Here is a 21,106-nt window from a genome sequence, read left to right on the forward strand (position 1 = left end):
CTTGTCCCTCCTTGCTGGGGCCCCTGGAGTTTCTGCCTAGATGGCCTCCTTTCTGAACTGGGTCTTTTCTCTGTGGCAGCTGGGTTGGGGGATCTCCCCGGAGAGACCCAGCGCCACAGGCACCACTGTCCCCTCCAGGGGACCCGTTTCCTGCAGGAGGCTGAAATCTGGCTTTGGTCCTCTACTCAGTAGATGGCGAGCACTCGGGGCGTCTCCCGAGGCCACCCCAACAACCAGGCCCGGCTGACACTGACATGCCTGGTGGACACATGTGGAGGAACGTTGTGGAAGGTCTTAGCACTGACCAGAGAGGGGAGGGTCGTGTGGCTGCACCCGGCTAAGCAGACAGGAACCTTGCGGGTGCTTTATTGGATGCATCGGAGAACTCGCCCAAATGCAGAGGGAACCATGGAGTTTTCATGTTAAAAACAAGCTGTGTCTTTGCAGCAGCAGCCGAGAGGAACAAGGACAAACTCCGAGCTCCCAGGAGGACTCCGCCAACCCGGACATCACAGCCTTGCAGCAGGGCGGAAGCAGGCAGTCCCTGCACACGGGTGTGCACGCACAGTCGAGGACGGCTCCCGTGGCCTTTTCTTTCCTCTAGAGCCCCTGGGGCCACAGTCTTCATGGTCCCACAAGGTTCTTTCTTAGACAGAGAGGGCAACAACGGAAGGTGATGCTGGAGACCTGTCCTGTTTGGTTCTAGTCCAGAGGGATGAGGGATGGGTCCCCAGGGGGAGCTGACTGTCCCGTCCCCTTTCATGGAACGATCTTTCAGGTCACGCAAGGCCCCTTGGCTGCTACGCTACAGGAACTGTCAGCTCTCTCAGCTCTGTGTGTACCTGAGAATACATGTATCTCCTTTATTTTTGTTTAAAAAATAATCAAAACTTTCCAGGAAGGTACTTTATCATTCCACAGGTTTGCAGAGTTAGTGAGTAATAAAGAAAAACCGATCACTTAAGAAAACAGAGAAAGCCAGACCCAGAACTCTAAAACAAAACACTGGGAAGTTCGAGGGAAAACGAAAATGAAATCTTAATGGTAATATTACACTTCTAACGTGACATCTAACCTTAGGGCTGAGGATTTTTTTGGACTTTTCTTTCTCGTTGAAATAGATGCCTTTTAAGTAAAATGCTTTTTATCTGCTGCCAAAAGTGGAAACGAATGTCCAAAGGAGATGTTTATCGAAGTTTGCTTTTCTACAAATGTCTACCCGAAGTGACCCTGTCTGCTGCTTCTGTGCACACTGGGGATGATGGCTGAGGAGCCATGAGACTGGGGAGGGGCTGGCCGATGAAGCAGTGGTGCTGGTGGGTCCTGCCACCCCCGGGCTGTCGGCTCAGAGACCGGGAGCCCAACCTCCTCCCCGAGGCAGCCGCCTTGGTGGTGCGTGTTGGCTGCGGTGTCTCACCATTCCCAGGCTGCTCCCAGAGAGGTGCACGGTGAAAGAGGAATTCAGATGGATGAAGGAGGGCAGGGACTGGCGGGTGAGGCGGTTACTCGGGGCCACGGAGCCTCGGATGCTCCCATGTGTCTTTGTCAGCTGCACCGGGTCCCCACCAGCAAGGCCACGTGCACAAGGCCAGGCCGCTGGGCACCGATTCAGTGTTCGGTGGGGCCCGCTGCCTCCGGGGGCGAAGCCTCCTCGCCCGGGGTCACTGTGCCCACCGCGGCCGGCGTGGGCGTCGGGGGGATGCCGGGGAGGGTGCGCAGGCTGTGGGGGTCGACGGGCGGGACGAGGGTCAGTGACTCCACGCTCAGCGTGTCGGCAGTGTCCTCACAGAGCAGGGAGATGGTGGGCTGCCGGGTAGGGATGAGGCTGGGGGACAGGTTGACTGTCTCCACGTCCGCACTCCTCGCCAGGCTCTTGCTGGGCCTGGCATCTGCTTCCATTTCGTTGACGATCACCAACTGGTCAGGAAGGTCCGGCTGGGGCTCTCCGGCAGTCAAGGGGTCATCTGGGCGGGGGAGAAAGAACAAAGGTCCACTCAGCTCTGAGATCCTCTGCTCCTGCTGGCACCCTCTGCGCCCGTCCTGCACAAAGGCCTGGGGAAATCTGGGTGGGAGATGGTGGTGTCAGGGGAACAGCTTGCCTCCACTTCTTCCTTCTGGGGACACAGAAGCTGGCAAACCCAGTCTTACCCAGACCTGGGGGGGAATCTGTCAGGGCCCAGGGTTACCGTGACTTGTGATGCAAGGGAAAAATCAGGGGCTTGTGCAATGTCAGTGAGTGGGTGAGAAGCCCAGTTCCCGGCTGCCGGGAACCAGGCGGCAGGCTCTACCCAGGAGCGAGGCTTGGACCACCTGTCTGATGACAAATACATGTTTAGGGAGGAGACGGGCTTGGGTGGGCTCATGACTTCAGGCCATTTCCCGAGTCTACATTTGGTGACATTTACCCAATAGGGAACTCACCGCAATATTAAAAAAAAAAAAAAAAGAATTCTAGCCCGCAAAGCCAAAAGCAAACCTCCGACTGTGGTCTGTGTCCTGCTCCTTCTCTAGGGGCTGAAAGGGGCCATGAGCGCCCGGGCCATCCCTGTCCAAGGTCCCCACAGGGCCGTGGAGAGAGCAGGTGAGGCTCCACCCGACGCAGTTATTTTCGGAGCAGCCTTTCTTTTTTGGGGGCTTTTCAAAGTTCCTGATTCGAGTACAGGCAGATAGGCTATTTGCTTTCCAGTGACAAGTTCGTTGGGGCAGAAATGCTGGCTGCGAGCAGAGTCCACGGTGGAAAATACCTCTAAGACTCCACGTGCCAGTAATTTGAAAACATCAAATAAGAAGGCTGTGGGCGCCCTGCCTGGAAAGCAAATTCTGGTTTGTACAGCTCTGGGGTCCACGAGCCATCGGCAGAATGTGGCTGGCTACGAGCCAGGGTTGGGCTACGAGTCTGAAAACACCCTGGCAAGTGACGGGGGATGGTTTTGTGTTCAACGTGATTCCAGTTATTATTTTTTTTTCCTTTTAGGCTAAGCCAAAACAAAACAGAGCTGCAAACTGAACAGAGAGCAAAAGAGAAAAAAAAAGGAAAAACCAAGAGCAAAATAAAACCAAAGGGCATACAGAATGGGATGAAGGAGAGGAAGAGGGTCCCCATCGTGGAAAGAAAGCACAAGCAAGACCGAGGCTCCCAAAGGTCCTGGCGGCATTTCTTCCCACAAAAGTCCCGGCAAGACGAGCTCTCAGAGGTCCCGGTTAATTTCTTCAGAAAGCCTTATGGTTTTTTGGTTAAAGAAATAAGGCCCAGAGGAAACCACTGCGTGGGGCTTTGGGTCTGTCCTCGCTCTGGGAGGGTGGCAGTGGGGCACCGGTGAACCCTATGGAAAAAGTGAGTCGAGGTGTGATCCTAGCCCAGAAATGCTGAGTAAACACTCCACGCGAATTCTGGTTTCTCTGAATTTCAACAAATTTGCTCCATTCAGTAAGAACACCTCGTGGGGATGGGCTGGTTTCAACGCCTGGGCTCGCGTTCTGACCCAGCAGTGTGACCGCTGTTCGTCAGAAGGTGGGACTCTCTGGGAGGGGCTCGCCCGCTCCCTGGCCCCCTCTGAGCTCACCTCCGAGGTGCGTGAGCACATCTCTGAACTTATGTGTGGATGGATCCACACCTATGTTTCACTGCTGATGAGGCAGTTGGGAAATGACTCAGTCTCCAAGGGGCACTGCTGCGCCAACCGGAGACAGAGCTGCCAGACCTTGCCTTCACGTGCTCTCAACACTTTCATGTAGGAGTTCCCTCTTTGCTCTAGTCTGCATTTGCATGCAGATATTCAAAAAATATTCAAAAAACCTGGCAAACCTCCTTCCCTGATCCCTAACGGGGCTTTTGGTGATGAGAATCAGCAAGGACATGGGAAGGGAGCCATCAAATATGTTAAAAAGCAAACCAACCGAGAAACAATACCACACACACGAAACTGCTTTCTTTTTCAGGACAAGAACTAACTAGTAAAAGGGTCCATTTTTTCCCCTGACATATATAGCCTCTTTCTACCTTTCTTATGGGAAATGATAATCTCCTCTTACCCATCACCCACAGTGCTGTCTTACTTTTTTTTTTAAACTAGGAACTGCTTCCTGACTGTGATCTATTAATTTATCCATTCAAGAGGGGAAAAAAAAGGAGAACTTTGCCAGGTTTACACTGGGAGAAAATTACCAGTGAGGACACATTTTTGGTCAAAGGTCAAGCTGCAAAGTTTACTGTGGAGCCTCCAGCTTTGCTGGCCTGCTGGTGTTTTTGAGCTCTAAGGCCACCAGTTGGGGCCTGGCCCAGAAAATGGGGGATTCTGAGAACATTCAGGCTTCCTGGCCAGGGGCTGGGGAGACGAGCGGAGGCTGCAGCAGGAAATCCTGGACATCCAGGTCCCCGCAGCTCTGGCCCGAGCTGACACTGAGGCAGTGTCCCACATCCCTGGCCGGCACCCTCAGAAGCCGAGCTGCAGCTCCGGGTCAGGGGCTCGGCTGACCCTTGCGAGCGAGTGACAGATTCTATTAAAAATGTGGATTTGATATGCTCAGGCTGGCAGATGTGGGACTGAGGGATGCAGGGAATAAAAGGGCAGCGCAGCACAGCACAGCAAGTCGGAGGGCACAGCTCAGAGGAAACAGCTTTTAAACGCAAAAGAAGGCAGAAGGCTCCCGACTGGCAGACACCCCCCCAGGCGGGAGGGGACGCGTGGGGACCCCTAAAAGAAGCGTCGCAGGAGAAGGTGGCAGCGGCAGGCCCTACACAGTGAGCGGCTGTGGGTCAGTGGCCCACAGACCCAGCCCGCAGCTCTCTGGAGCACCGAATGCTAGAAGGAGATGTGACAGAGTCCCATCCCTCAGCGTGTCTGTAAGTGAAACTACTTCTGGCCTCTGGCTGGACGGTGACTGAATTTACCACTCAGCTCTGAGCAAGGCCAGGGGAAAAAGGGAGGAGGGAAAAAGAAGCCAGTCGACTTCTTGGTTGCTTTTTGCAAATTCTACTGCCCAACCCTGGTAGCCTAAGCTGGGGGGCCCTGCGGGGGGCCCAGCTCGAGAAGCCACTCCAGCTCAGGGCCTGTTCACGGAGAAGCACGATGCTCCCAGGCTGCCTGAGTTTGGCTGGGATGAACTGACACGAGGGGACAGGGCCAGGGGATCCAGTCCTCGGATGGGACAAGGTCAGAGAGGGGGTGGCAGGGCAGCCTCGGGGAAGCTGGGGTGATGCTGACTTCGAGAACGGCTCTCGGATGGGTGGCCCAGGCTCCTGTGCCCGAGGCCCCTTGTCTCGGGGGCCCAGTGCTGCGCGGAGCCTGCCGACTGTGGGGGGTGCAGCGTGGTGAGGGGGCGGCGTGGCCGTGGCGGCCGCTGGACGGAGGACCTGCCTGAGTTGAGTGTGCGAGAGGCGCGGTGGCAGCTGCCGTTGGAAGCACTAAACCCAGCGGCCGCCGTGACTGTCGGCCTCCGACAGGCTGAGCACCCGGCGGCGTCCTTTCCTGCCACACCTGACTAGAGGGAAACACAGCGACAGATCATAGAAAGCCTTTAACAAGGGCACAGGAAAGGGGGACACGGAGAGGGGACACAGAGCAGCGACGGACACCAAGCATCGAGGAGGGTGTGAGGGGGGCGGGGGCTCGTGACAGCGGGGGCCTGGGGCACAGCCCCTCATGCAGGTGAGACCCCCCCACGCCACCCCCCAGGGCGACACGGCGTTGGCCCAGCTAAGAACCAAATCGTTTGCTCGTGGGAGTCAGCCGGGCTAAAGACAACGAAGCTTCCATCCTGCCGGAAAGGAGAGATTTGGGGTCATCGGCAACATCTGGTCTCGGTGAGAAACCTCAGGGGCAGAAGAACAAAATCGCCTGTCAGTTTTGGATGCGCACCAGCCGTTAAGATGGAAACCCTGCATCCCCGGGGGCCGTCTGACGAGGGACGGGAGTGTGGTCGGAGGGTCGGAGCCAAGCCAGCCAGTGACACAAGCAGACGTCTGACCCCGGCTGACGAGGCCTGTGGTGCTGGATGTCACCGCCAAAGCCAGCAGCGCGGCGCTGTGAGGCCTGGGTTCTGGGAGAGCCTCGGATGGCAAGGTGCCCCGAGACCCCGCCCCGGCCACAAGGCGATGCTCTGGGGATCCGCACCTTTGAAAACCAAGACTGAACCACAGGAGGAAGATCTGCGACAGGGGCCCAGCGGCCAAGGGGTGAGTTCTAATCGGCTGAAACAGAAACGTTAGCAGCATCTCTCCGGGAAGGAAAGAACCACAATCCCTGAGACAAACCCAGGGTGAGAGTGAAGCCTAAACTTCAGGCCACAGAACACAGCAAGGTGAAAGCACCTAACGCCACTGAACTATAGGCTTAAACGTGGTTGAAGTGGTACATTTTATGTTATGTATATTCTGCCACAATCAAGAAAAATTAACACCGTGGAGAAAGCTGGGGAGAGAAGGTGACACATCTTACTTGGAGCTTCTGTCCTTAAAAGTCCCACCCGACTTGGTGACCAGTTCAGTAACAAGTGGGCCAGTCGAGGGCTCTGGCTCGCGGTGGCCCACGTGGGGCCGTGTGCTGGGGGGGCAGGGCCAGCAGAGCACAACCCCGGCCCTGTCAGGCTCCCAACACAGGGCCACCAGGAGCCAGACTCGTCCTTCTTTCTATGAACCCTCGGGGAAGTGTCCGAGTGGCCACAACCCCTAAGTCCATGGGCCTGAAAAACGGCCACTGGAAAGAGCAGGCTGGCCTTCCGATGACTTCGTTTTTTAACAAATGATTTTCCATCCTCCTCCTCAAAGCAGCTCTCCCAGAACATGTGTGAAATTCGACAGATCTGCACAGAGGCCGGAGGCACACAGGGTGTTTCAGGAAGCGGTATAGGTCACGGGGCTCTTATCCGAGGAGAGGGTTTTCCTAGCAGAATCCCACGCAGAGCGTGTGTGTGTGACCGTGTGGGAACGTGAGTGTGCACACGCAGGTGTTAACCCAGAAAATATTTCTAAAGAGTTCCTACCAGTCTTACATTTGGTTCCAAAATTGGGTCTATTTTCTCTTTCCCGCCATATGTTTTCTGCAACTTCAGCTTCTCAAAAAAACCCTGCTGATTCTAACCCTGTAATATTCTCACTGGGGAGTGAGCTGAAGCCTCGCAGGCCAGCCGTGCTGGACGAGTGGGTGACAAGACGTGGGGTTCCAGGTGCTGGCCCGTGCAGGGCGCCCCAGCTCGCCCCAGAAGGCTGTGAGCACCTCGAAGCACTCTCTGTAAAGGGCAGTGGGCACAGGTGGACTCATGCGTCAGGTGTTAAACCGGGCAGCAAAGCCCCCTTGGGCTCAGCTTTAACAGGTAAACAATCGACAATGAAAATGAAATCTCCTCGCTCCCCACTTTTCTGGGTGCTTCCTTTGGTTACCAGGGAATTCGGTTTTGACGTTTCCTTCAGTCTGTGGCTTCTCCTGGCCCCAGTTTGAGGGCCAGCACTGCTAAAAAGCCACTCACGAGCATCCACAATTAGTCTCTGGTGTGTGAAGGAGGCTCAGAAGCAGGTGCTCCCGGCAAAGGGGCGTCTCTGGGCAGGGTCCTGTCCCCTGCTGTGAGGGGCCCTCTGCCAGGGCTGGGCCACAGACCTCAGTGATGGGCATGCGGAGTGTTTCTCAAGAACAGACCACCCCCGGTCTGTATCTGGAAGGCAGGATTCATAGGCAGACCCCAGGGATGAGCCGCTAAGAGGGGGCTGGGCTGGTGGAGTGCCACTCTCGGGGGCCCTACCAAGATCAGGTTTGACACCCACAGACCTGAGTTGCTCACACTGCAGTCCCCATGCAAAGCTGAGAAAATCTGCATGTGGGGTAAACATGGGCCTCTTTCAAACCCAGGCAGGAAACTGAGGGTCCCCTGGGCTGGACAGAGCGTGGAGGCACAAAACAGCCAAGCATCAGAACAGCCTCCCGCCCTCCTTTGGGGATGAACCCATTGGGGCTGGCAGAGGGCATGTGGCCGTCTGGGGACCACCAGGCCTCCCCCGGTGGGAGACGCAGAGGCCAGCCTTTGGGCCTCTGAACAGGCTGTGGCTTTTCGTTTGGGCTCTAGAACAACCATGCACGTTAGAAGTAGAGATGAGTGCACTTCGTGGGCTGCTCCCAACTGGGATGCGAACCCGAGGCCCTGGTCTCTGCGACGCCCCTCAGAGGTACCGGAGACAGACCTAGGAGCCACAAGGATGGTCCGCTGGGTCACTTCAGAAGGTGGGGTGCAGGTTTGGAGTTGCCAAGGCCAGCGGTCACAGCCTGACTCCTCGGCTTCCTGGCAGCAGCATCTCGGTCGAGCTGCGCGACCCTTCTGAGCCCCTGTGTTTTCCACTGCCCGCTGGGAGGCGGATGTGGCAGGATTCAGTGAGGGGTATCTGTGAATGAGCACAGTGCCTGGCACACGGGGGGCTCAGTTTTGGGAGGAGCATCTACTGGGACACCATGCAGCGGGCACACACCGAGAAGGCTATGTGGTGGGTGCCTGTGCCATACCAATTGCCAAAATAGTGTGAGGGCCACCCTGTCTTTTACGGATACTTGTGTACAATTGCACGTTTCAAAGCCGTGGAGCAGAGACACGGAACATGGGGCCTGTCTCGTCTTCTGGCAGATGGCCTCGCTCATGCACTCTCCCAACCAAACACCCCACCGTGCAGAGTGCGGCTTCAAGAGCCAAGAAGCCACTGGAGTTTGCTCATTCTGCCTGCGAAGGGCCTGACAGCCACTCTCCACGCTGGGAACCTCCAGGACTCAGAGGCCCTGGAAACACAGGGATGGGAAGGCTTCTGATTCAGCACTGTGTCCTCAAACCACTTGGAGGACAGGTGGCCCCTCAGCTGGGCTGCAGCTGTTTTCTGCTGTCCAGGCCGGGTGGGCTGTGGGGAGAGGCCCTGGCCCCTTCCGCTGCCTGGCTGGCCCTCCAAGGACGCCGCCTCCGGCAGGTTGTGGCCAGGCCTCATGGGTAAAAGGGCTGGTAAACAGGCCCCAGTCCCAACAAAAACTGCCACCCTCCTCCACTGCTTGGCTCCCTGTCCAGCACAGCTCATGAGGAGAGTGGGCCGATGCTGGACTGTCTGGGTAGACCTGCCCTACAGGGAACCTGGAAACCTCACGTCTGGTCTCTGGATGGACCTGGGAGGCTGAAGGCTGGCCTGGAAGTCTGGCATCGAGAGCCAAGTGAATGGTGGTTCTTCCAAGACCTGCCACCCCAGCTCGTAGGCCTGGTGACAGAGCTGGCTCTTGTGGCCGGGCACCTGTCACAGGGAAGAGCTTGTAGACTCCAAGGCGCCCCCTCCAGGGATCAACAGTAGGGTCTTCGTTAAGAGGGAAGCACGAGCTGCCCGCCAGGCAGGCTGTTCATCAGGAGGCGAATGACTTCAATGTCACAGAGATTCGGACAGGCAGGCTGCGCTTCAGGTTTTTACTGTCAGGCAGCATCAAAAATGGGGACTTGCATGCTTGCCTCCGCAGGCCTGCTGGGGACGCACCGAACGGGAGCAGACGCCCAGGAGGGCCCGCCCACCACTTATCGACTGGAACTGCCAGCTACCCGACAGCCAGGCTCACAGCCCCTGCATTTCTGAGACAAGAAGACATGTGGTTCGCCCCATGCAGGGGATGCTGCGGGGAGGGATGGACGGGCTGAGAGGCCGAGAGGGAAGAAACCAGCAGCCGTGGACCCTGAGCCTCTGGGGGAAGGGGCAGGGTTGGAGGGCCGGGCCACACTCAGGCGATGTCTGCACACGCAGGCCCGGCTTTGACAACGTGGGTCTCTGCTGGTTTCGGTTTATGCAAAGAAGTGAACGGCTCATTTGTCCGTTTAGCTGTTGGCTGTGGCTCCTTCGCAATGAGAGAAAGGCGCACATAGCTACACCTGGAAGAGACCTTTCACCCAAAATACAAGTGAGTGTACATGTGTTTGGGTGCACACAACACAGACACAGACGTGTGTACATGCAGGCAGCACGTGGGTGCACGCACGAGCACACAAACACAAGCCCTGCAGCTGGACGCCCAGAGCCAGCGTGTGCCCAGCCTTCCCAGGGGGCTGAGGGCTGCTCCTGGCTTCTGGAGAAAGCTCTCTCTGAACTCTGTTCCCAGCTCTGAGCCCGGGATCGGCAGCGGCACGGCTTGGCTATGCAGCCAACCTCAAATGGGGCTCAGAAATAGCTCAGAAAGGGCAGTCATGTCCCCCCTGGGCCGGGAGAGGAGCAGGTGTGAGTGGAAAAGGGTCTCAGGGAGGTGAGCTGAGCCGACCTTGCTGCTGGGCCTCGTGAGTGTCGACAGGAGACGGAGGTGACGGATGCTCGTGGAGGACGGAGGGGTGCGGGCAGGCGGAGGGGCCTCAGCCACAGCCATGGAGACTGGGCTGTTAGCCCTTTGCTGGGGATCGCAGAAGCTGAAACTCTAGAGAGGGGTGGGCTCTCAAGGACATCTCTGCCTCCGGCGCTGAGAGGACAGTGGCCAGGGCCCTCCGTCTCCCTGACACCGTGGTGGCTCAGGCCCTGTCACGACCCACAGATCCAACAAGAGTTTGGTCAGGTGCCCCTGAAGGATGACGGGCGAGGGCTCTGGATGGGACCTTGGAGGAAGAGCGAAGGACACCGAGGGTCCCCAAATGGGGGTACAGTCTAGGGTCACTGGGGGCCTTCCAAATCAGAGACACCTGGGGCCCTCCAGACCCATGGGGTCAGGCCACACCATCAAGGCCATTGCCGCCGTCCCTGCCTGTGCCCTGCCCCTCTGGCTGCACTTTGGGGCTGTCTTATTCAGGAAATAAGCCTGGTGTCTTTGCTCCCAGGGTCTCATGTGGTGCAGCGGGGGGCTCACAGCAGCAGAGAACACGGGGGGCCCGCTCACACATCTCCTTCCAGGCTCCCTGCTCACGGGGTCCCTCCGTGCCCTTTCTGCACTTGAGCAAGTTACAGGAGGGCAAGATACAACTCAAGCACGTCCCGATGGACTCTCAAAGGGCGGCAAGCTGCGCCCCTGGTCACAGACGACTAGACTGCCCCCAATGTTGAAAGAGGAAACTGGTATGTTACGGAGGAAGAAAAAACGAGCAGGGACATGATTCTTTTGCAGGGTTTCAAACAAGCACGTCTGGGAGACCCCTCTTCGTGACACCTAAGACTCTGGAGTGATAAAGGGGTGGATGTGGGCCCGGCCCACCTGCTGTCCGTCCCCTCCGGCTCTGCAGTCAGGGACGGCCTTTCAGTGGCCCAGCCTGCAAAAGGAGGGAGGCTCGCCTGCTGGGAGCGGAACCAGCGGCCCACGGGCAACATCCTGTCGGAGCGGACACAGAGCCCCCCGAGTGGCAGTGTCCCCAAGCACAGTGGCGAGGAGGAGCTGGGGGTCAGCAGTCTCGGCATTGAGGGATGACAGGGTTCCCCGAAGCCCCCCGGCACGTGTCACATGGCCAATACCTGATGGGCTCTGGGTGGCGGAGGGGGTCGACGAGGAGCTGGCGCCTCCCGAGTCGCAGTGGCTGGTGCTCCCGCTGCCGCTGGGGCTCCCGCTGGCAGAGGGCGACGGTGAAGACAGGGACGGCGAGCTGTGCTGGTTTATGCACTGGGCCACGGCGAAGCCTGGAAGACAAGGTGGCGACGTGACCACGAAGAAGGAAACAAGCCGGCCCGCAGGAGGGGTGCCGCCCCCCACTGGGCGTGAGACCCCATGCGGCAAGCCTTCCCCTCAAAGGCAGGCCTGGGAGGCTCCGCCTTGAGGCTTCGCTGGCCAACCCAAACTGCGCTCCTGGAAGGTCTGAGTCTGCTCCCTGGAAGGAGCTGACCTCAACGGTCGTGCGTGGGACTGACCTGGACTCGCTTTGAAGCTGTTTCAAGGAAAAGGGTGCAGCCAGCCCCAGAGCCGAGAGCAGGGCTGGGAGCCATAAATCTGAGTGCCTGATGCTGGCTCAGCAACGCGCCGGCTGTGCCCTTGAAGGGGACACGCAGCCTCGGGGCTTCAGAGGCGTCTTGACGAAGTTTACAAAGGGTCGTGGGACATCCTCAAGGCAAAATCTTGGGGCCTTTGCTAACGCGCTTGAGTCCTGCCAAGGCAGGGCAGGAAGGAGAGCCCCCAAGCCTCTCCCTGCCTGAGAACCTGCTCTGCCCGGGCGGGTCCGGTGAGTTTGGAGTGCAGGACAAAGGAAAGCTCTGGTGGGAAGCTACCAACCCCTGGGTTCCGAACACACGGCCCACAGAGCAACTCCGGGTTTGGAGATGGGGACCCTGGCACGGGGCAGTGGGCGAGCCCCATAGCTGGAAACACTCAGACCTGGGCAAAGCCTGCCTCACCACGCAGAAGCACAGGAACCCGAGCCCGGTGTCGTTTCCCACCCACCAGGTCTGGGTGTCCTGGCCGACTTCTCATCGCCCACTGCGGTGGTCGGGGACAGGGCCTGGCTGCAGGGGGGCATATGAAAGGCTGCTGTGTCTGCCCTGAGGACTCGGTGGGACCCCACACCCGGCCACCGTGGAGGTGATATTCTGTACTAATGTTTGGGCGACTTATTTTTGTCTAAGGATCAGCTCCTTAAAAGCCGGGTCCCTATTTATACGCCCACCAGGCCCTTGTGGTTTCGGGAGATTGACTGCACGAGGGTGGGAGGCTGGCGGGAGCACGGCGTGGAAATTCACCAGCCCCGCTTTCGCAGAGGACAGCACTCCTGCCCGCGCCTCCGGTGGAGGCCCGTCTGCCGAGAGAACAGCAGGATTATGGTGCCAGGTTCTCAGGAAGGGGCTTATGTGACATACGGTGTGTGGTGAGGGGCGCTCGGACCGACCACGGCAGACATGGAGGCAGCTCCAACACCAGGCAGGAAGGTGCCCAGGGGCGACCGCCGCAGCTGGAGCTTCAAGCGGTGACCCCCCGTTTACAAGCTGCTTACTTGCCTCCAAGTGAATCACCCCTCAACCAACCAAAATGTCCAGATGGCTTTTCCCAGCCTGCTTCTTTATCAGAGCCATGAAGAGAGGGGCTGGCGAGCGTGGTAACAAGAGTCGGGAGCAAGTCTTACATGCTCCTGACCTCTCCCCAGCCCACGTGGATGGATGATGTGGCTGTCACCAAGGTGGGCCCCTACCCCTCTCTTAAGACAGGCGTCTTCTCTCTCACGCTCTTTAGAGCCCTGGTTTATGACCGTAAGACACCTCGGGTGGGGCGCGCGGGGAGCAGGCGCGACGCAGAAACTGCAGTCAGGATCCTAACGTTCCTTCGTTTGGGGAATGGATCAGCGGTTGAGCCATAGATCATGCACCTTTTGCATAAATTACACAATAAGTATTGCGTACCTTCTGCATGCGCTGAGACTTAAATAGAATGAAAAAATCACCAGCCTCTGAGACCACCCGTTTGCAGGGTCTAGAGATAAGAGGCAACGCATCTTTCCTCGCCTGCTGTGTCTAAAAGTCCGCCTCCCTCCTTTCCCCCACCTTCCACTCTCCTCTCCCTCCCCCATGGCACTGGGGACCCACAAAAGCCCAGCAATGTGTTTTTGTTTTTGCTGGGTACCCAGTCTTCCCCGGCAGTTTCTAGGGGCTCCAACCCAAATTGAGGTGGGGAGCACGTGAGAATCCATCCGACATGTCAGAGTCAGGAGGGCTCTGGAGAGAACTCGGGACAGGCGCCTGTGGCCGGGCCCTCTGTTCTGCTCTTGCTTCATGCCCACAGGGCTCTTCTTGATGAACTAGCTTTGGTGGAGGTGCCAAGGGCCTTTCCGGGCGAGAGTCAAACAGACGCGGACTGCCAAGGACTTGCAAAAACGCCGGGGATCATGGGACGAGGGCACAGGCAGACAGGCCTCCCTGAGATCTCCCACAGATAAAATTCCTGGCTCTCCCCAAGTGTGTCTCAAGAACGGCCTGCGAAATGTGTATCAAAGGCCGTCCACGTTTTCAGCCCATCTGACCGATTCCACATCGAGAAATTTATGCTGCGGGAAGGCGCTGTGGACGGATCCACGTGGGGAATAGGGCGGGTGTTCAAAGCACTGGGGTGGCTGACAGAGAACTGGAGACCGTCGAAATATCCAACAATTACGGAAAGGCCAAATGAATTCCAATACGTCTAGATGATGAAATTCTCTGCTGCTGTGAAAGATGCTCGTACAAAAGAAGATTAAGTATGGAGGGAAATGCCCAAGACACAGTAAATTAAAAAAGGTTAGGAAAAGCATGTCCCACACGCTCCCACTGTTGTAAAAAAAAAAAAAAGAAGAAGAAAAGAAATTCAGGCTCTGCCTCCTTCCTTGTACCCAGCAGGGCAAACAGATCGAAGCTGAAGTGGTGGGAGAACCAGGTGGTTTTATCATGGCGAGTTTTAGTTTTGCTTTTTCTGCTTGTCTGAATTTTCCAGGATTCCTACTACAAATATTGTTTTAAACCAGAAAAGGAACGGAGGAGGGAGGAAGCACATAAGGTGCCTGGGAGCTGGACAGGCTCCGGCTCCCGGGTCCCCAACACACCTCTGGGATCCGTTCTGACCTCTGAAGCCGTCTCCCTGAGCCGGGGCCGGGCCGATGCTCCCGCAGCAGGTGCCCCTGTGCCAGGGTGGAACGCAGCCTCTGCTTTCCAAGAGCCCTGGCTTCACGGGGGCAGGCCGGGGTTGTCCTGCTGCCCTGTGGCCCCGTTCTGCCAGCTATTCTGGGAAGACAAACTCATGAGCATCTCTCTGGGCGTTTGTCAAGTGCAAATATACCACAAAAAGGTCAGCCTTCTATTTGAGGCCCACTGATAGAGGGAGCACTGGGCTGGGAGGCAGGGCCCCAGCTCAAGTCTGAGCTCAGCCCAAATGGTTTTGCGACCCTGGACAAGCCCCCTCTCTTCCATGGGCCTCTATGTCTTCGTGCGAAAAATGAGACAGTGAGTGAGGATCTCCCAGCTTAAATGGTCAATAGTTTTCTTTTTACCTATAAATTTGAATTTGATTTGAACCCTGTGACCTTTTTGGGGGGCGGTGGGCAAGAAGACGATACTGAAACGTGAACCTTGAATATACCCTGCACACACCCTTCCCTTCGGATACGACACCCACCCAGGTTCGCCCCGCAGAGAGGCAACGTCGGGGTCCTGAGCCAGCCGACAGCCGCCTGGGGGCTTGCAGATCCGCTTTGCTTTGCTCATATCATTTTGGGTGTGTCTGTTTCAGGTACCACCATCTACACATTGGGAGATTTTACATACAAATCCGGATTTCTGGCTTCTTAAATAATAGAAAGATGTAGCATTCCTGGGCCCCATTCCCCTGTGGCAACGCCTGGAGGGGGGGGACTGGCCCCTTCTCCCCCCACTAACTTGTCTTCCTGGCGCTGGGAGGCATTTCAGCTCATCTCTGCGATTTATCCTCAGATTCTTGTCCAAATTCACAGGACGCAGGGAAGTTCCAGCCCCCAGAGGTCTTTCAAGTCAGCTCCCTCCTCAAACCTGAACCCCCAGAATCACTGGGGGGCATATGTTGAGATGGCGCCACCTGCCTCTGGCAGCCCAGGTGGGTCCTCAAACCACATGACAAAACCACCTGCTCTCCACCTCAGCGGGGCTGTCCCTTCGCTCTGGAATTCCCTTTTGCCCTTTTGCCATCTTCACAAATCCCTTCCCCATCCTTTGAGGCTCACACAGCTCAGGGCCAGCTTGAGCAAGAGTTTCTGCAGCTGGTGGGGTAATTGTTCCCTCCCCTGTACTCCCACAGCCTGCCCCATCCAGCCCTGGGGCCTCGTCAGCTGTATAGGAGTTAGTCTTTACAAGTTATTGCTATTTTGTGCAACAACTATCGTTACTTTAACAGCTAGCACCTGAAATCCTCTGAGGTTAAGAGGGTTTTGGACAGTGTTTCTGATATTGTAAGCTGTCTCCCATTACCCAATTTCCCCTTCATCTGCAGTTAGAGAACCTGGCAGCTCGGCACGGCCATGTGACTAACTCGTGGCCAATGAGATAGAAATGAAAGTGGCATGTTGGATTTCCAGGAAGGCTTCTTAAAAGGAAAGAGGTATGTCTTCCTCCACTCTGCTTCCTGAAACATGGATGTGATGGCTGGAACTCCAGCAGCTATCTTGGACCATGAGGTCAAATCACACATTAGGGATGCGAGAGCATTGGGCATCAAGCTTGGGTCCCTGATGGCTTTGTGGAGACCTTGACTGCTTGAGAGGGAAATAAACTTCTCTTTTGGGTTTTTCTTTACTATGTAGTTGAACCCAATCTTAACTGACAGTTGCAAAAAAGGCTTTGTTAATGCAGATTTGTGAGCTGAGCTCCATAGGGACAAGCAACTGGCTGGCCCCCTAGCTTCTGGTGTTGGGAAACTGGCTTGCACTTCCTGGGGGGAATCTGGGAGTGGTGAAGTGAGGAGAAAGAGGGGAAGGGGCAACTGAGATGGGGGAGGTGACCTTCCCCATGATGCCCCAAATCTTTAGGGAACGCTCCTTCAACTGTTTCCTTGTGTGGTGCAAGTGGACTTTTGGGTGGAAACCAATGAAGGGACTGAGTTTCTGCCTGGGTTCACACCAGGCCACACAGAGATGACGCAGCAGGGCTAAGACCTGGAAACAGTGGGGCCCACGAGAGACTAAAGAGTGGAAAGCTTGCATGTGAGCCAGCTAGAGAACTGGGGGTTTGAGCCAAAGGTTTCCTAACTCTCTGAGGAGCGGGGAGGCCCCAGCTGACCTCTGTGGTCTGCCCAGAGCTTGCGCCATTTTGCACACCATAATCCCTCCAAGGCTACCGGTTACACGATTGAAGGGCAACTATTTCAGGTGAAAAACTGGAAGATGTGAAAACTACCTGAGCATGTGAGGGATTCCACAGGGACCTCGTCCAGAGCTGAAGCGGAAGGAACCCAGTGGGCTCTGACTTCATCCGGGGATGCTGGTCTCTGCTAACGCACTAACCCCACCCCACAGCCTCCTCCCCTACAGATGCTCTTACAGCTCACCGGCTTCCAGGAAGGACTGGAGGTGGCTTACATGTTAAAACCCAAACCCAGATGCCACAGATACTCAGTAGTGAAAGCCCCTGCCACACAAACTGGATGACGAGAGTCCAGCAATAAAAGGTGACACAAAGTGAACAGTTAACACCAGAACAACGTCCAGCTACGGGAAGCTGATGTCACCACTGGCTCCGCACATGCTGGGAGCCAAGACCTTGAGGAAAATTCTCCCAGGTGCCCCAGGCCTCGGGACACACCAGCTCACGGGCTAGGCTCTCGTCCCATCCCCTCCTGGGCAACGTTCCTGAACGCAGTTCCCGGAAGACACAGCTGCCTGGCTGGAGGTGGGGCCTTGCTCTGGACAGACGATGCCACATCACAGCACTCCGCACACTTTTTCCTCAAAAGTGAAATTCTAATTTATACCTGAGATGCCGACGGGGCTGCCCTCGCTGCGTGGCACCTTGCCAAGGGGGGGCTCCCCTGGTCTTTTCCAGACTCCTCTGCAGACACTACCTTGGAAAATCACACACACAGCAAGTTGGGAACTCAAAGGCTCGCGCTGACGGGCCACAGACTCGAGTTCCAAGGCCAATGGGTAACATGGGCGAGCAAGGAACGGCCAGGGGGACAGGCTGACCGTCGCCCCATCTGCCATCTGCTCTCCCTCATTCCTTTTCCCTCATCTCCCTTTTGCCGTGACTGCGACATGGGTGAAAAACAAATATGGTACCGGGGATGTTCAGCCTCTGTGTGAGGGAGACGATAGGGGCTGGGAGAGACCGGAGAAAAGTGGGAAGAGCAGCTCCCCAGCCCCAGCCTGTCCTGGCTGCTGCCTCCCGAGCAATGGGCCTTGGTGTGGCTACAGTTTCCCATTCTTTGAGAGAAGCTGGATATCTGGACTTTTACATAAAACCTTCTCATTCTTAAAATTGTTGACGACTTAATTCACATTCCTTCTTTTTTTTCTTTTATGATGAGGAAGATTGTCGCTGAGCTAACATCTGTGCCAATCTCCCTCTACTTTATATGTGGGATGCCACCACAGCTTGGCTCGGTGAGTGGTGTGTAGGTCCACGTCCGGGATCTGGACCTGTGAAGCCCGGGCCGCCGAAGCAGAGCACATGAACTTAACCACTGCACCACCGGGCCAGCCCCATTCACAGTCCTTTTTTAAACGAGAAGCAGACAACACCAAGCGAGCCAAACCAAGCACGTCTCCCATCCGTGTGGGCCATGAGTGCACAGCCTCTGCTCCAGGCTGAGACCTGGGGTCACACATCAAGGCCACCTTGCCCCAGCTCCTGACTCGTGTGGCTTCTGAGTCAGAGGATGTGACCTGGAGCCACGTCAGTCTCAGACGGATGCGCTTCCAAGAAGGCTAGTCTGCAAGAGACCTCTTTTAGGAAAAAGCTCTAAGATTTGGAGGGGAGAGCTATCTGTCCTAACAAAAACGGACATTTGTTCTTGCCTGTTCCACCCTGAAAAGCATAAAATGAAGCCTGCGAGGGCTGCGTTAGGAGAGGTAACCCCCGCATCTTCGCAGTCTCCGACTTCAGCGAGGCCCGGGGGCGGGCAAGTGCCCCAGCCTGTCTCTCATTAGCAAATTCCTCCTGCCCAGCTCAGGTTTCCACCACCGACGTGGTGCGCACGTCTTCTCACCAGCCCTAGATGCTGGGAAACAGGAAAAAATCAATCGGCCCAATGACCTCGTGCACAAAACTGAAGACAGCAAGTGCGGCCATGGCCTCGCTCCCCTCTCACTGGCTCCTTCCGCGGCTCTGCCCTTTCACCTCCCCAAGCGGCCTGCCCGGTCCCTGGGGCGAGACAGGAGGGGCTGGGCCATCTGGGCCTTGAGCCTGGTGGTGGCTCGGGACAGACTGCAGCTTACAGGGTCTCTAGGCGGCTGGGAGCCTTCTCGCCCCCGCTTCTGACTCAAGAGGCTGGCTCTGAAGCCCACGCCAGCATGATGAGAGGGACACCCCGGGGCAGTGGGGGCCGGGAGCCACTGAGGGAGGGGCCACACCCAAAACCAAACTGTCTGCACTGTTCCAAGAACGCGGGTGGGGGGCTGAGGGTGCAGGGTGCAGATTTGAGTCCAACAACGGCACACGCTGTGGGCCAGGCGAGGCCCGGGTGTCTCCCGGGACCCCTCTGAGGAACTTGCACAGAGAGCAAGGCACCTCCCGACACGGTCGCAGGTTCAGAAGGGCAGTGACTCTGCATGCCGGCAGCACCCTCGGGGTCCCCCGCGGTGCCCCCTCACTGCGGGGCTCTGAGGCTGGCGTGGAGCTGGAAGACGCGCAGCGCACGGACACCCTCCCCCCGGTCTCCCTTCAGTGAGCCGCACACAACCAACGGTGTCCAGGCTGTGTGCACGCAACTCTGGGCTTTGGGGCGATCTACAGCTTCCCTCAACGGTCACTCTCTGTGTGCACTTCCTGTCCAGCCCAGGGGGCAGGCCTGTAAATCAGGCCCCTGGGGCAGCGCCATCTCCACGGGCGCCCTGGGCCAGGCCTGAGCAACCTCATCTCAGGCGACCTCCTACATCACTAACTGGCTGTACCTCAAAATGCTTAAAGACTTTTATTTCTGATTGCTTTCAAAGGGGTAATATGTTCAACATATTAAAAATAGCGGGGGACTTGGAGACTCTTTTAGCCTAGAGCTCTTTATCCACGGATAAATCCTCCTGGATTTTAAGGACTATACTTGAAAACCTGCAGAAGAGAAAAAATGGTCTTTTAGTATTGCCTTCTCTTTGTGCCAGCTCTCTCCCTACTTGCCCCACTGCTCTCAGGGGAGGCCTGAGTGGGCTGCCACCCTCGGGAGAGATCCAGGTCAAATTGTCCCTGAGGCTGCCGGGGGCATCTGGGCGGTGAGCCCGTCGGCACCCTGCTGTGCTCAGCCGCGCTGGCATCCCTCAGCGCCTGGACACAAGCACCTTCCAGGCCGCCGAGGGTCGGCCAGCAGGCGGGGGTCACGGGCGTACTAGATCTCGGAGAATCCCGTTCAGAGGCATAGCCTCACTCTGGACTTTTAAAGCGGAAGCTTCCCAGGCCTTGGGCTTGGTTCCCAAGGACCGGGTCCCTGCTTGCCCAGCCCCTGCCCTCTTCCACTGGAATTACCGTCTGCACATTAGTAAGCAAACAGCTCCACAACAGTCTCTCAGCAAAGGCACTAGAAAGCCCAGCAGTGGCCGTCTAGGCTGCCTCCCTAGCGAGGCAGGAAACAGGGCTGAAAGAGCAACAAGAGGGAGGGGAGTTAGACCGTGAGCAGGGAGCGCTTCCAGACACAGGGAGGGGGCCCGGCCAGCGCGGGGTGGGTCCCTTACAGCCCTGCTCGCAAAGGACCACCTCTTGAGGTTTTCACTGGCCCCAGGATCGCACATCCTTTCTGGCAAGCCTCTCACTCGACAGCCCTGCGCTCGGCTCTCGGGCCAGAAGCAGGTGCGTACCCCACACGGATGTGTACGCCCTGCACTGTGCTCTACAAGCTGGTGGTGTGCAAAGGGGCCAGGGCATGCGGTCTGGTCTGCAAAAGGCCTGTGCGCTTGACACATACTTAACACGCTCCCGAGCAGAACCGGGCACCCGTGGTCCTGCTTCCACTCGTGTGTGTCTGCCAGGACTCAGGAGTGCACAGCGGAGCGGCCCACTTCCGCACCTGGGCCGTGTCACCGAGGCCTCTCCCGACAGACTTGGGTGAGGCCAGAGCGACAGATGATGACGCTCTACTGCACATCGTCTACAGAGACCTGGAGATAGCATCTGGATCGACGCGGGTCAGACGGTATCAGGAGCGTGTGCAGAGCCGCACAGACATCGTGACAGATAGCGGCCCAGAACAGGCTCCGAAGCCGTAACTGAGGTCGAAGAGAAGGACTCTGTCAACTTCTGTCCCAGCAGACCTGTGGGACACGGGCACACACAGCTCTGTCATCTACAAGGGAGGAGCTGTGGGCAGAGCAAACACTTGGCTCTGGGCCTGCAGGGCCCACTCCGGGCGCAGGAGACGGGGTGAAGAGTGCCAGGGTGTCTGGCCACCCCATGTGCATGTGTGACCTCGAGGAACCATGACCCCACAAGCCTGGGTGCTCTTGCATGTAAAGGGGTGACAGCAGCACCCGCACTGGGCCGGTGGGGACTCAAGTTGAGGCAGTCAGTGTTCAGTTGGCACCAGCA

General features: G+C 57.2%; 1 protein-coding gene across 10 annotated transcripts in view; it reads right to left on the reverse strand.

Moving 5' to 3' along the window:
• Positions 1–833: 833 nt before the first annotated feature.
• Positions 834–21,106, reverse strand: part of CLEC16A (C-type lectin domain containing 16A) — a 199,954-nt gene continuing 179,681 nt past the window's right edge. For 7 of the 10 annotated variants that reach the window (XM_014849914.3, XM_014849913.3, XM_070484929.1 and 4 more), the window contains 2 exons: positions 11,420–11,581; positions 834–1,964 (listed from right to left, as the gene is read on the reverse strand). In XM_014849914.3, the coding sequence (XP_014705400.1) occupies positions 1,609–1,964; positions 11,420–11,581 (518 nt within the window). In that variant the 3' untranslated portion in view covers positions 834–1,608. Of the gene's footprint in view, positions 1,965–5,357; positions 5,482–11,419; positions 11,582–21,106 lie in introns of all 10 variants that reach the window. The other 3 variants (XM_014849916.3, XM_070484931.1, XM_070484934.1) reach the window with 1 other exon arrangement.

Source organism: Equus asinus, chromosome 14 (assembly GCF_041296235.1).
Source record: "Equus asinus isolate D_3611 breed Donkey chromosome 14, EquAss-T2T_v2, whole genome shotgun sequence".
In the NCBI taxonomy this organism is placed as follows: Eukaryota; Metazoa; Chordata; class Mammalia; order Perissodactyla; family Equidae; genus Equus; species Equus asinus.